Source organism: Pempheris klunzingeri, chromosome 1, assembly GCF_042242105.1.
Source record: "Pempheris klunzingeri isolate RE-2024b chromosome 1, fPemKlu1.hap1, whole genome shotgun sequence".
Lineage (NCBI taxonomy): Eukaryota > Metazoa > Chordata > Actinopteri > Acropomatiformes > Pempheridae > Pempheris > Pempheris klunzingeri.
In genome coordinates this window covers 31,502,688-31,519,183 of record NC_092012.1, presented here as the reverse complement: position 1 = coordinate 31,519,183, position 16,496 = coordinate 31,502,688, and the positions used below count along the sequence as shown (strand labels likewise).

Sequence of the window (16,496 nt, the reverse complement as noted above, 5' to 3'; positions counted from 1 at the left end):
TTTATGCAGGTGTTCGTTTTCTTTAAGGCACATAGTCACACAATGTAGGTGTGAGTAGGGACTGTTTGGGAGGCTATAACTTACTGGTGCATGTAAGAGACAGCTGCAGCAAATGAAAATGGAAAGCAGAGTGAGAATTATAACGTGAATGGTGTACGTTTTTTTGCTTTGAACAGCAGGTAGCAGGCTTCTCACTCTCAGTTATCGTAGTTTTTGTCCATTTTTGACTGTACTTGAGATGCCCCAAACAATGTGGAACTTATTATTATTATTGTGTTGATCCACTCGATCATTCTCTACTGTACTTCACATGGCCTCAGCAAGCCAACATCTTCAGGGAGTTTTGTTTTAGTTATTTTGAATGTAGTGATGACTTGTAGCTTAATTCTCATAACTCTTCCGTGTGTATTATTCATGAACATGATGGTAGTTTGTCCGATCAAACGATAATTATTGAGGTTGTTCCCACTCTAAACCATCTTTTTTAATGAAAAAGCTGCCTAAAATGTCAGTATCAAGACAAGCACACAGACAATTCAGACAATGAGCTGAACACAGTCAATTTCACTTAAATGATCGGAGTTAAGTTAATCTTTGCTGTGTAAGTGCTCGAAACGGCAGCGGTCTGACAGCACAGCAGCAAGCTCAGGGGCCAAACCCATTTGAATCTTGAACAAACACAGCATGGACAGCCCCTTATTGAGTCTTCCGCCAGATCCTTTCTCATATTCTGCAAAATACCCAAATCTCTCCAGCTGAAAGTACATTAATACCTACTTAAGTCATGTGGAGCTGGATGTACTGCAGAGGAAGACCTGAGTACATTATGATCCACCCAAGCAGTGTAAGTCAAAGATAATTAGTGTGATAGGGAAGTCTGCTTTTTTCTGCCGAAGCGCTTCGTGTATGCATTCACTGTCAATACAGTCTGTAAGGAACTGATGAAGATGCATGTTCTGATCCTTTGCCCCGTCGCCTCCTCACACAAACGCGTACAGCATCATTCAACGTCATGGGAGCTAATATTGAGGCTTACTGGCATTTAGAAACACAAGAAGGATAAGATTGATGCTGATTTTCTGAACAATTCAGCATCAGATGTTGATGTAAATATTTTAATAACAATTAGATTTACTGTCCAGCACACAGTATATTATAGGAGGTAATGTATTTTTTGAGAGGCCATAAAAACATCTCACTTTTGAAACCATATGCCTGCTCAGTAAAAATCTATGCTGGATACAAATCAGACTGATCAGTCTACTGCAGTGGTTTTCAACTGTGTGCTGCTGGAGCAGGTTTGGTATGACATGGCCAATTTTCTCCCTTAAATGTCCCATTCAACTATTTTATAAGTAAGTTTTCACAGGGCGTCTGGCCTTTTACACGATTGGCATCATTTTACAGGGTAAAAATGCAGATACTACTATATGACAAGAAAACTCACCTGTGCTTTGGCACACACACACACACTCAGTCTCTCCATGTCTGCGTCAAAGTACATAAGAGCCGTAACGCTAGCATTTTTCTACAGTAGAAAAGAAATCTGATTTCCATCAAAAAGCTGCAACATAACTTTCCATTCCAAAGCTAAGTGATGTCGGCCTCACAGAGTTCATTTACGCACTCGGCAGCACTTGTGAAGTTCAGTTTTTTAACTCACCATTATCAGAGCTGCAGACGAGCCGTCTCACTGTAGATGACCTTGTTCCTCCATTCATTCTGGCATTTGCGTCTGTGCATGCAGATGCGATGGTCAGCGAGGACATTCCTCAATACTGAGAATGAATTTTCACAAAGTTAGTCCATAGTCACGATACTTGGCTTCATTTTATGGTACTTTGAGAGGAGTTGTCGTGTGGTTCATCTCTTTTTTCCCTCGTCTGTTTGAAATGCAATATAGCCTCCATATACATTTTAACATAGCATGTTCCATGTTTACGAAGATACATACATCATGTAAAAAAAAATAGCGTGCCCTGGACATTTCATCTTCATAAGGGTGTGACAGAAAAGTTTGAAAACCACTGTTTTACTGACACGTAGGTTAGATAGGATGGAAAGTATCTTACCTTCGGTGCAAATTTGTTTTCTTTTTCTGTCTTTTCCCTGCCGGAGCTCAGCCTGCCAGCTTCTGTTAGTCAGAAAAGGAGCATTTCACATATTTCACCTAAGACTTTCGCATGTGTTTAATCACAAAAAAAAAATTACTTACCATACATTTCAGGGCGGCTGTGGCTCAGAGGTAGAGTGGGTCGTCCCTCAATTGGAAGATATGAGTCAGCATGTCAAAGTGTCCTTGGGCAGGACACAGATTCCTCCTGACTGAATGATCTGTGATCTGATCTGTGATGTAAAGTAGTCGAATTGACTAGACAGGCGCTATACAAACACAGACCATTTACCATTTCAAAAACACAAAGACATTTATGACTGCGAAAAGGAATGATGAAATATAATTTCATTTGACCATTACGTCCATACAACATACTGTATCCCGTCAAGGAGTGTCAGCTGGCTTAGACAGAGAAAGACCTATAAAGCTTGGAAGCCTTGAAGCCCGTTTTTAGTGCACACATTATGTGATCAACTTTAACTGGATTCATCAGTGTGCCATCTGGAAATAAATCACTTTATCTTACAGCCATTGTTTTACCCTACCTGTCACCCAGTCAATGGTGGTATAGGCTCAGGACCCCGACAATCCTAAGCAAGATAAGCTTGTAGACAATGAATGTATAGATGGATTGACTTTTAATCTCATTGTTGTTATATGGGAAGTCAAAGGCAGTGCACCGGGGAACTTAGCGACTGACTGTGAGAACTTGTGCTCTGAAATGTTTCGGTTCATGTCAGTGTGTTTCCATCTGACGTCTGGGAATGTTTACTCTCACTCACACCATAACCCTCCATGGCCAGTAAAAATAAAAGACAGGATGCTTTTATTTCTGCCCTTTTATTTGTTTTTTATCTTTCCCCCCACTTATACACATGCCGTGGAATTGACTTAAAGCACCATGGAGAACTCATCACCCCTGCTATGCAACGAAACCAGTCTTCACTGCCTTTTAACATTCTAACCTTCCATGTCTAAGAGTTGATATCTTTAACCGGATCCTGTTGAAAAATTACTGTATTTAAAAGCTACTTGGGTGGATACTTTTCATTTATTTATTGTATCATCATTATTTTTTCCACCAACTGTGGACAGTGCATCAAGTTATAAACAGAAAAGTGACAGTGGGATTGAACCAAACAGTAAAGTTGGGGGACAAATAACCAATCCACGAGTTAAAGTCGGCTAAAACACTCATTTTCTATCAAGCAACCCATATCACATCATACATTTGATATAAACATGCTGATTACAGCAGCTTTAACAACAGCTGGAGAACTAATTTCACAGGGCACATCAAACTTAACCTCCCGTTGATAGTTCATCTGTGCAGTTACTGCAGTTTCTGGACTGGACACAGGTTGCATTTAGATTTTGAAAGATTTTTTGTACATTGCAAATGCCAAATGCATCTGCATAGCTGCTCTGGGTGATCTGAAATCCCACACACCCCCAGGAGGCGAATTTACAACTCCACCAAAACGAAGTTCAGTGATCCAAATCACTGAGATACAACTAGATTGAAGTTTGACAAAGACTACCTTTAAAAGAGGATGAGGAGCAGTGCGTCAAAGAAAGGACACCATCAGGTAGATAACAAGACCAATGAAGAGAGGAAAAGGTAGAAGACATTAAGGCTCTTACCTTGAGAAAACGAACAATGGAGTGAAAGGCAGAGAACACATGTGGACCAAGCTGATAGAGCACACAGATACTGGCCTTGGATTTGGTATTATATTAGGTTTCAATGGAGAGCTTTACTGCCGTATCAGCTAAATGAATGGCACAAACACAAAAAAACCTTGGGAACACATTTACTTGCAGTTTTACTGCAATTGAGAGGTTCGTAAACTGTACCTACAAGTAATCAATGAGTTGTTATTGTTCAACCCTAGCATGTTCCTGTAGACGTATTAATTTGAAGTTAGGAACGAGTGAAACCCAATAACCTATAGAGGTTTAGAGGAAGTTATTTTGATACTGGCCTTAAAAACCCTGTATTGGTCAAGCAATGGTACAAAAAAAAGCGCAGCGAGGAGAACAGTAGTGATAAATTGGGCATGTAGAGACAGATGGCTGTAGTAAACAGAATTATAGTTTGATGAGGTTAAAATCCATACTATATCATTGACTTGTGTTGATGTACTCATAGACACCGATCTCATTGCAGGTCAGGTCGGATATTGATTGTCTGACTGGAAATCCCATTACGCACACACTAATTCAGCACCATTTGAACTGCTCTAGGTACAATGGATTTCCCTGCTCACCAAAAAGCAGCATGCCGCCTCACTGCGCATCCGGTCTTAAATAAAGAGGCAATGCAGAAGTTTTTAGAGGCGCCTGCAGGACGTTTTTTGATTCTGTCAGTATCCGTTCATTTAAAGCAGTTTCAGTGTTTTTCTATGACTGTAGCAATTACTTTTGGAGATGAATAGGTTTGGGTGAGATTTGGAGGAGTATGTGTAACGTCTAGTGTGATGCAGATAGCCCAAGGCATCTGCTGAAGATCCAGGAGTAGCTTAGAGGTTTGACCTATTGTAGTGGTTGTTGGTAAAGGCCAAGAAAAAAGAAAATGGTTAAAGGCAGTTAGAGGGAGGGTAAGTATAAGGCAGGAGTACGAGTTAAGCAGAGGGAGTGAGAAAGTTAAACAAAAAAAAAAGGATGGTCAAAGAGACCACAGGACCTTGGAGGCAGTGTAAACAAATAAACACATAATCTCTCTTTTCAGGCTCACTCTTCACTCTCTCGCTTTCCCATACACACACACACTGTCAGAAATACCAATCAAATTCTCCATTTCTCTGTTTGCCCTCTAGAGAGGGCCTTTGAACAGAGCAGATTCATCTTGTACACCCTGACCTCCAGCTTCCTCACTCACTTCCCCATGGAGCTCACACTATCCACTTCTTTATACACAAAGAAACACACACACACACACACACATGTGCGCTGCTCAGCAGCTGGTAGCAGCAGAATGCAAGTGTAAATACATAAGTCCACCACCATACACCAAGCAGTAACAGACCTTTATTTGCAGTTTCTTTGCTTCAGTCCATCTACAGACATTATTTACCACCTCATGTAAGCCCTAACACACAGAGGATATTGATCCCCGCGGTACACTACAGTTGTCCTCACAGCAGCTCCAGATCAGATTTCTTTGTGTGCCTCTATTCACACCACATCCTAGCATTACATTTTCTAACCCACATGGAAAAAAAAAAAAAATCTGAATGGAGTCCATGAGAAGTCTGTTGCTTGTTTTTCCTACGTGCCTATTGTATGAACATGTATCTGCAGAGAGACGGCGCATTTTGATATATTAATAAGAATAAACTTTACTTGTACAGCACTTTTCAAAACAGAATTACAAAGTGATTTGAATAAGACAATCGAGATGAAACAAAACAAATAAAGAGAGGTACGGGTTTTTGAAAAGGAATAAAATATCAAACCAAACTAGCGTTCTCTGAAACAGTTGCAGCAAATTAGATTCACAAGATAGCCAACTCGCTCCATACAGCTAATTATCCTTTGGAGTTCTTGGCGTTTTGCTGTAGATAAAATACATTGTGTGTTCCTGTTTTGAAATCTGCATCATTTTCCTCAATGTTTCCTTGTTAGTTCTTCTTCTCAACTGACTTTTGCACGTGAATTGCTACATTTTTGCTGTTTTCGCCACCGTGCACGAGTGAAATCATGTTTATTACACGACCCACATGCTCTTACACGTACGTCCTCTTGCACATGCTAACAGTACAAAGCAGGGACTCGCTCATTAAAACATTGCCCCACAGTGGGACATTTTCAGGGAATCATAGAGCAAATTCTGTCATTATCTCATTCCGTCTGCAGATAGTTGCTTGATGATCTTATTTTTAGGATTTAATATGACCCAGCCTTAAAGCCCCAAGCCTCGTATTATCATTGGCTTTGGAAACATCCAGGCTGCTGGACCAGCTGCTCCTTCACACCGTGTTGGGTTTTTCTGTCTGTGGGAAACTCAGGGCACCCCACAGTAAATGAGGACCATTGCAGTCAAGGCAGGGGACTGACCCTGTGGCCTTGTTTTTGCCAATTCACTGCCCATCTAACATCAAGGCCGTTCTCTGCAGCAGTCAGCCAAAAAAGTCTGTCTTTCAGCTTCTTTATCTTTTTCCCTCCTTGTTCAGTGCCATTAAAGGCCATCACGCCACTCTAAAAATGAAACAGTGAATCCCTTGAAACAATTTCATCTTATAAATCTGCCAGACACTGGAGTAGTGGTGAGGGGGACAAGTTGACAGTAAATGAATATTGATTTTTCTTCTCGTACTGTGCAGCTGGTTTCTGGCTGAGAGGATTTACTCTTACAGAGTTGTCAGAGGGTGGGCTGTTTAATGGGGTGTTATCAATTCACAGGGAGTTTGAGTGCCGTCTGTTAGTGCGCTTACATGATGGATTGGCTGCTGAGTTTTAGTTATGATGTAGGAGAAAGACATTTGGATTGAAAAGAAAAAGCAAAGGCTGAGGTGTTGGGGTTACGGGGAGACGGGCGCAGCACATGTTTTAGAGCTGTGTTTGAATTGTTTATGATCACAGGTGTTTTACAGTGATGTCCCACCTCAGATTAATAGGATTTGAACAGCCAGGGCGTTTACAGTGCTGCCGGTTTGAATCGTTAGTGGTGCGTGATTGCTGCTGTTCTCAAATGTGATTAAACGTTCCACTCTATCTACAGTCATTGCAAAACCAGTTTTGAAGATAGCAAATCACTTAGACAATAATTCAGTTAGGCTCAATTAATGACATCTGGTGCTAAATTATTAAATACTATTTCAGCATTGCATTCTTTTGGAGTTCTGGAGGGATAAAAGTGCTTTCGATTCTGTAGTTTGATTTGACAGAGGAAAAACACAGCTGAAGTAATAGAAAAATAATGGTAGAGTAATAATGGAACAGTGAGAGTTTGTGTGGGTGTGAAGCAGGTTAATATAATGGGAAAGCTAGTGAACTGTCAAGTGTTAACTAAGGCAAGAGGTGACGGAGATAAGACCAGGCACTGGGGGTTTGTTATACATCTGAAAAGGTCACAGCAACACCACAGTGAGAATAAATGCAAATGGTTGAACCGTGTCTGTCCGTCTGTCCGTCTGTCTGTGTGTCTGTGTGCTGCCTACAATCCGCTTCTTTACTTAAGTTGAATCGCCGCAACATTTTTTCTTGAAGTCAAACTGAAACCAGTTGCTTGTTCTGAGCTGCATACATTTTCACGCCTCCGTCCCGATGGCAGCCGCAGCCTGAGGCATTATGTTTTTAGGGTTGACTGTACATCTGCTCACCCCATTCAGGATAGGATAGGAGCAGGATATATCAGGAACGCTTTGAGGGAATTTCCTCAAATTCAGCCCAAAGATCCACTTGGACTCAGTGGTTAACTGATTACAATGTGGTGTTCAAAGGTCAAAGTCACTGACCCTGCAAAACAAGCTTTTGGCCATAATTCAGGAATTCACACACCAACTGTGACAAAAATGTCTAATAGGATGAAATAATGAAGTGACAACATTTTACATCCCGAAGATCAAAGGTCAGCTTCACTGTGACATCAGAAGGGGAGATGGTGACCATATTTGACATTTGATCAGATACTGAATTGGTGGCACTAATCTTGATGCCCGTCGTGATAATGTGGTGACTGCGTAGATCTTCTGTGCTGCCGGGTTGAAGCGATGTGTAAAGAATCCACGTTTTAGAATGTGAAGCTTCTGTGCAGCAACGTACATCACTGAAGGATTGTCCACCGTCATGGCTAAGACTTTGTGCTCAATCAGAATCAGCTTCATTGGCGTGAGCACATACGAGGCACAAGCTGACTGGTTTTGCTGATACTGAGTCAGTGACTCAGTATCAGCATATGGACAGCAGAGGTGTGGTGCAAAGCGGTATGTGAGAAACAAAACAAAACTAAAGCCTGCTGCCCAGCTGCCATGAAGCCACAAAACTAGTGGCTCAAACGAGTTAACGACACAGAAAATCCTAAGGTTAAGGTTGACTCCAGTTAGGAATTAATATGCACAACAAGAGGCACAGAGGCAGACTGCTCAGTTTAAGGCACAGCTACCAACTGACTGCATCTCAGGGCGGCTTTCATTGTCTGGAAGCAGGAACCAGGCAGGCTGGTGATTGGTGGCCAGACCCAGTGTCGGTGAAAGGGTCGGTGGGTCAAGAGGTGTTGAGCAAGGCAGAACTGCAGCACAGAGCGGAATAACAAGCGGTCATCTGTGAAGATGAAGTCTCAAAGTGAAGACAGCATTTTTCTCATTGGAGATGAGTCACTCATTAACGGGATCGACAACGTGTCAATGTGGCGATAACCTCCATTACGCCAAAGAATACACTTGATATCTTCTATTAAATTCCTTCAGTGTCTCACTACATACAGTGCTTTATCAGACCACCTGTCATAAAAACGAATATAAAAACGAACAAATATTTTAGAAGTCTGTCAAAAACTTGTTTCAAATTAAACATTGTATTATTATTTATTAGGCAAATAACAAACTGGAACAACTAAATAGTCCTTATTCACATATTTTAACCAAAAATCTTAATATTTAGTTTGACCTCCTTTGGCCCTGATTGTTTTCATGGACTTTTCGACCGTCTCTTTTGTTATTGAGTTCCAAATAGTTCCTAGCTGTTCCCACAGACTTGCTTTGGATTACATATGTGTGTGATCTATTTTTTAATTCAATAAATCCTGTTCGATAGGATTCAAGTCTGGACTTTGACTTGTCCAGTCCATCAGTTCCACTACTCCAGATTCTTTTACATCATTTCAAATACATCATTTTGATTAAAGAGCTGCACATACTGGTGGGTTAACCATTACAGAAATTAAAAAAATATTTTGGTGATCAGCAATACTGTTAATTTAGGGCAGGGGAGGCAAACACCTCCCACTGGGTGGTGGTCTAATACATTTGTTAAGCACTGTATATTACGAGTCTGGACAGACGTGGATGTAAACTGTAACTTGACTGGTTGGTGGAGACATACAACTGCAAGGCGGTAAAACTAGTTTATTAATGTTAACACCTCCTGCAATCTTTTCCTGTAGAGTGTAAACTATTCACAGCTATCAAGCAGCGCAAGTAAAATGTCAGACAGCTAATTATGCTTCTTTTGGACAGGACATTATTAGTAGTCTTTGAATCTAATGTCATTTACAACCAAACACTTTCAGCACAGTCAGCACTTAGAACCTAAAGGAATATTCTACGCCTACAGGGCCTGTCATGCAATCACACAGTTATGACTTAGCTACAGACACTTGGGCTGCTATAGGAACGACGATGTGAATTATTACTTCAAATAGCTACATGTGACTATATACTGTATATACATATATATATCTATCTACATCTATATAGACTATATATATAGTGTTTCGTCGAAACACAAAAGCCCGTTATGTCGAGCTCTGATATAATGCCGTTTAATATTTAATAACTTATCTACGCGATGGAGGGGAAACTTGAAGAGAAACCTTAACCTTTAATATGGCTCGAATGTAACATTTCGACCCAATGTGTGAAGATATTCCAGTTATATTCGGAGCCACTGGAGAATCACTCCGACCGCAATGATTATTTTTTTGATTGTGTGAATTATAGATTGAATAAACGCAATTAAATTCTTTGAATTACGAATGAGAGCACAATTTATTGTAATTGAATTTTTATTTACAAGGAGATTGTAAACAAAGCCCTGCAGTGGAAGGAATGAAATTGAATAAAAACAAATTAATCACAAAAAAAAACCTAATGCATGTTTGTATTAAAAAAAAAAAAAAAAAACAGCTTTAGCCAGAAACAGGAGCAGCTGTTTGCTAACAATCTTACCTTATCGACTTGTGAGTAGCTCTTAGTCATAGGCACGGGCGGTTTGCAGTAGCTGCCTAAACCACCTGCTCAGGTGGAAGAGGTCTCCTGGAGATACACAAATATTCTCATGTTAATTGTGCCAGTCCTTTTTTTTTTTTTTACCAGTGAATAGAATCATTTTCCTGGAAATTTGCTGGTCCGAAAGGTTTCAAACACTCTTTGAAATCCTTAGAATATATAAATATCAGACAGAAAATAACATAGCTTGAACCCTAAAGCATCATTATCAGTTGAACCCTACAACTTTTCAGATTTCAGCTTGCGTTTTTGTTGAATGATGCTCAACTCCATCAAACAGCACCTCACTCAGGGGGGCCGCAACTTAATTGGCTGAAGGATCTTAATCGTTTCATTTGTAATGCTAATGCCTGCGCTGAGGAACCCTCTCTGTTTGTCTCAACTGCAGTGCTGCTGCTGGGCATTTTCCTCTACACTCGCTGGAGGAGCTACAAAGGGCTGAAGGAGGGCGTCTACCATGTCTCAGCCCACCACGACGGCTGGGAGGACATCCGAGAGAACGTCCTCAACTATGATGAGGAGGGAGGAGGGGAGGAGGATCAGGTACACACACACACACACACACACTCTACCATTTCCATTGTGGTTAAGTTAAAGGAAACTACAAAGACACCTTGTGGGTGTCACTCACAGTCATATTATTAGCACGTACACACTGTGACACTCATTATTAAACAGCTGTGGTGCTGTACTCTCTGTGCGTGCATGAAGGTGAAATGTTTTCAACTGCATTTATTCTATTTTGGAAATGCTTAACAGTGGGTGTGAGGTAGCAGCTTTATCGTGGATTCAGTCAATTCAATTTGGAATAGAATCCCCCACTTTGTGTGTGTGTGTGTGTGTGTGTGTGTGTGTGTGTGTATACCAGCGTTTTAATTAGGCCCACGCAAAATCCTTATCTCCTCTCTCCAACAGCCACTGTAACCCACAAGCACTCAGTACTTAGGAGCTTGCATAATATCACGTCTTTGATCGAAACAAACACATGCGGCCAATACATGGCTCACACACACACACACACACACGCACACACACGCACACACACGCACACACACTTGCACACACAGATCATTGTCACATCTTGTCAGTACCTCCAAAACCCTGAAGGTCCTGTCCTCTGTGCTGTTAATCACCTGCAGCCATACACATACAACACACACACACATCACACACATACAACACACACACACACACACACACACACACACACACACACACGGCAGTCCAGATGCTCCAGTTAATTCTCAAGAGCCCAGTTTGAAAGCTCTCTGGAGAAAAAACAGCACTTTCCTCTCATCACATAATCAGTTTTACAAAGCAACCCACACCTCCTCCGTGTGTATCTTTTCTTCTTCCTCCACCTCCTCCTCCACCTCCTCCTACATCCCTCCGCTTTTTACATCTCTGCTGCCGTGGTTACGGTTTTGGTGGAATCACATTAGCACTGAAGTGACTGGCTGTTACTGTCTATTTGAAGGTAACGGCAGCTCATGAACTCCGATGTACCAGTGCACATAAGAGCTGGAGAGAAAGAGAAAGAGAGAGAGATGCCCTTCATCTCCTTTCTGAATCACCTCCTCTCATATTTTTATCTTCTTGGTCTCTCTCTCTGTCTCTCTCTCTCTGTCTCACACACACAAACACACACTCAAAATTACAATGACTTCTCTGAGACGGTAAATGGAGATAGATTGGAGACTTAAATATGTGGAACATTCACAGTAAACGTAATGGGGAGAGCTGATTGTGTTTCTGTTTTTTTTATTTTTCTGCTCTCTCTCTGTCATATTTCATTGTTTCTGCCTCATCTCTCTCTCCTAAATATTCATTCTTGCACTCTTGCTCTTCTGTTTGCTGCTCCTATCGACTTTTTTTTTTTTTTTTTACACTTTCAGTGCTAACTGACTTTTTCTCTGCTTGTGTGTGTGTGTGTGTGTTCACTTGTGTTTCCAGAATGCCTACGACATGGCCGAGCTGCAGAAGTCCCTTCAGCCAAGCCCGGCCCAGTCGGTGCAGTACTGCCGCTCCAGAGCCCTGCACCACCCTCCTCCTCCCCACCACCACCACCTCCTCCACCAGGCGCCCCCCGCTCCACCCCCTGCCCAGCCGCTGGACCCCCTCAGCAGGACAGCCAGCTCCACCACGCTGCCTCCTTCAGTGGCTTCCACCTCCTCTACAGCCACCACCACCACCACCAGCCTCCGCAGGGACGTCCCCCCCACCAGACTTCCAGCACAGGGCCAGGCCCGCCCCTCCCAACTGGGGCGCAGGTCCCTGTCCTTCTCCAGCCAGGACCTGGCCCGCTACCTGTGCGAGATTATCCGTGATGCTGACCAGCATCCGGATACGGGGCCTTTCGACTCCCTGCAGGTCTTCTCCACCGAAGGAGGGGGCTCGCCCGCAGGCTCACTCAGCTCCTTCAGCTCAGCGGGGCTGGATGGAGGGAGTGGTGGAGACGGGGCGGGGGAGGGGAGGAGGGAGGAGACACTCGGGGAGTGGGGGCCTCGCTTTGAGAAGCTGCGGGCACTGTATGAGCGAGCCGAGGCCAGCGACCTCTGAGCTCAGACACACAGACCAAACTGATAGGACCCTGAAGACGGGCTGTCCTGAAACAATCAATTAGCTGACGGCTAGCTGCGACCGAGGCGGGAAAGCAGCGAGAGACTGACAAACAGAGAAACTCGCTCCACACCCCCTCACTGACTGACAACTGACACAGAAGGTGTTGTATTTACTGGATGATGAGCCCTGTCAATCAGCAGGGTGGCCTAACAGACGTATGAAAGTGTCCCTGTGAAAGAGCCTGTCGCTCTGCGCTCCCTCCACCTTGGATGATAATTTTGCAGGAGCAGACATTATCAAACCTGCCAGTCAGGTTAAAGGCTTCAGAACATCACTCTCTACCTGGGCTACTCATCATGATGAAGCTTAGCTTCACTGTCGGAAAAATCTGTTCTAGTCACAGTCACTAAAACCCCCAATTCTCCTCTATTTTCTAACACTCATTGTGAGCTGATCTGGATGAGTGTCAGCTGAGGGCCTAAAATGTTTTTTTTTTTCTACACCCGAGCAAATCAAAAGGCACTTAAAATGTATTTTTAAGCACGTTGCAGCTGAATGAAATCTTTGTAAATAACCAAAGGACATATATCCCACACTGCGTCCTCATGTGATAAGACAGTGAAGCTGAGTGGGGATTATACTGAGTAGCCCATAGAACACAGTCTGGATTTTCAGTAATATAATAAACACATTGAGTTCTCTTTGCCTGGCTGTACACAGCTTCTGTCAATGTTTGTATGAGAAAAAAAAAGTGCTTCGACCATCACTAAGTTGCAGAGTGAGGTTTTTTTTTTTTCTGGTAATGTGTCTTTTGCAGGGTTGAGTAATTCTGTATTGGTTGGGTGTTTCAAGTTTCAACGCTCCGTGGGTTGTTAGACATCAAGCTTTCTACTTACTACTGCACCCTCGTCTTCATGTGATTTCCTATTCTCATACGTGCTCCTCCGCAGCTCCTTCCTCCTCACCCGAGGGAGGGTGCGCAAAAATTCAAACAGCTTTGTAACAAAGAAATGGGAGAGGACGTGCGGACTGCAGGAGGGAGGAAATACTTGCTCTGTTGCTCTGTTCCGTGTACGCTCTTCCTCAGGCATACCAAATGTGGCGGGTGCGAGAGCCTATTTTAACAGACGATTGCTCTGTAGAATACCAACGATGTCAACCGGCTTTCCAAGGTGACTATTCAATAAATACAAACACAAAGAGGAGGAGGAAGGACATTTATAATGATTACTCATATAGTTCTGAGCTGTGGTTCCTGTGTCGCACGCAGTTCACGCACGTTTATCTATTAGCCCCTTGCTAAATTACTGCGCACTGTTGGCTGAAGCAGTGCAATAATTGTGACTATGGGAAAATGGACTGACAGAAAATTGCAAGGAAATAATAACTCTGCAGTTATTATCCTAGCTGAGTTGTCAGTGCAGTGGCAAGTGTTCCTTTTATTTGGCTTCCTTGTCACATCAGGTTGATGGATCTTTTTTCCCCTATATAAAAAAAGACTCCCTGCTGTTGTGGAACCTGTGCGAACAGTTTGTCTAGAAAGAATGAAAAGGTGTAGAACAATAAAACGCAGCGAAGGGGAAGAGGAGCGCCAACTCTGAAAAGAACCGACTCTTTTCACCTTTGGTGAGAGATAATTACAGGGTTGAATCAGAGAGCAAATGGGGAAGGGAGGCAGAGAGGAACCATCTTATCAAGTGCCTGGCTCTGTGGTGAAATGTGCCACCAGGGCTCCATGGAGCTCAGTAGCTCCTTGGGGAGCTATAGAGAAAGTGGGGGGTGCAGGGAGTAATAGTTTTCTGCAGGAACGGTTTGTTGCACAGCAAATGGCATAAATACAAAAAGTCATGTCACCCTCACCTCCCTCTTTCTGAAATCCCAGAAAAAGCCAGCCTGGCTTCCACCTGGCATTTCAGGCGCTGTATTCTGCTGGAAGTAGCAGCGGCGCTCTCATCATGCTCGTTTTTATTCGCCTTCATGCCGGCAGAGCTGAGCCTGTCGGCGGTGAGCAGTTAAAGGGTAGGAGTGTGTGAAAACACGTCAGGCCGCTAATCCTAATAGGAGCTGATGGCTTGCTGTCATGCTGGGAAAAACCAAAGGATTGCGGGTACTTTCAAAAAAAAGACGACAGAGGAGTCGATTCCCAGACTGAAGCTTTCCAGAAACATGCTATTCTCTGAAAAGCAGAGGCAACAATGCGGTTTTAAAAATAAGAGACTTGGCGATCAGGTGAGGGTGCAGTATGGTGTGGGATTTTGCCTGAAAGTAAGACACACAGGCTTTTTTTCCTTTTTTTTTTTTAATAGACAGTGGGGGATTTCCTAGAAAGGGATGCTTGTTTTTTATTCCTAGGCCGAGCCTGAGCCTGAGTGATGAAGGATGAAGACGCTTTATGCTTCACTTCTTTTTGTGCAGCTGTGAGGAGCAGCGACTCACTTCCCACCATTCATTTGTACCATATAATGGCTTCTTAAATGTTGTGTTCTGGGTACAGACATGTTGTGAACAGTTAATGTTTTTACCTCATTTGTAAATACAGAGATAGATTGATTACAATTGTTGCTTTCTGTCAAGAAAAGCACCATAGGTTTAACATGTGCAGCTTCAGAGAAAAAAAAAAAACCAAACATATCTTTTTTATCATCATGATGGTGATGAGCTTTGGACAGTTATGTAAGTGTTTTGTATTTGCTTTGATTTTTTTTCTCAATAAATTCATTTATTTGCACCAGTGACTGCTGAATCGTGACTGCATCTGAATAAAGGAACCAAAGAAAGAAGTGGAGAAAAAATAATGAAGGTTCTGGCCGTACATTACGTCCAACAAGATGATTGCATTGTTTGCAAAACAATTTATTGATCATAAATTTTTGGATGTGACATGGATGTGTCTAATATCAAACACCGGCATTGGAAACTATTTCAACTCGACTTAGGTAACACATATCCCTTCCAGCAACAACATACTAGGAGAACAATTTCAACTTCAGAATAAACATTTACTAGTCTGTAAGATTTCTGATATGAATAAAAATGTCTTGCAGTAGAAAACACAGCTGCACAACGCGTGTCCGTGGACTCGGAGGAAAAGAAAAGCAGAGCAAAATGGAGAAAATAACTAATGGCAGTGACACATTACACAATAGTCCTCTTTCAAATAAACACAGAAGACATAGTTTCAACTATTGACACATTTCTTTTACGCGAAACTGCATTTGGAACAGTACATGTGCTGAAGACGATGTTCAGGGTCACAAGTTGCTGTTCAGCAATATTGCAGCCTTTAAGGTGCATCAGCTCCCTGTGTTTACCTCAGTGTGCAGTATGGCCTCTATGTCAGCCAATCAAGACGTACCATGACCTCCTTTCAATCACTTCTGAAGAACCACTGCATGTAGAGTATGTAATGTTCCTTCATCGTACATTTTATTTAGACCCCCGTGGATAGTTCGCAGTTGCGAATAGTTTCAAACTATTTACATGACATTTGTCTAAGACTGGAACATGCACCATAACCACAGTTTAGCATGAATACAAATGATCTTACAGTTAAATTAACGATAAAGTCTAAGTTTGTTTTTTCCCCTTGAGAGCCGACAGACCACCAAACAAGGCCAGCAAGAGCCAAATGACATTGGGACTGACAACCATAAAAACAGCAAAGTGTAATGATACAGTACATACACTTCATGGCCAAAACACACACACTGCATCCTTTTAATCTCCAGGCCTGGACCTCAACCCCATCTAACCCCTTTGGGATGAATCTGAGTGGAGTCTGAGAGTTATGTCTGTTTGCCTCGATCCATCAGCTCAGCTGGCTTCAGATAGACATATAAATTCATCTGTTGCACAAAGCCGCCTGTCTT

General features: G+C 42.5%; 1 protein-coding gene across 1 annotated transcript in view; it reads left to right on the top strand.

Annotated features, from left to right (window-relative positions):
- The window catches only part of LOC139216193 (neural-cadherin), a 241,800-nt gene extending 229,176 nt beyond the window's left edge, over nt 1-12,624 (top strand). The window contains exons 36-37 of the mRNA XM_070847299.1: nt 10,454-10,608; nt 12,019-12,624. Coding sequence (XP_070703400.1) covers nt 10,454-10,608; nt 12,019-12,624 — 761 coding nt within the window. The remainder of the gene's footprint in view (nt 1-10,453; nt 10,609-12,018) is intronic.
- The last annotated feature ends 3,872 nt before the right edge of the window (nt 12,625-16,496 follow it).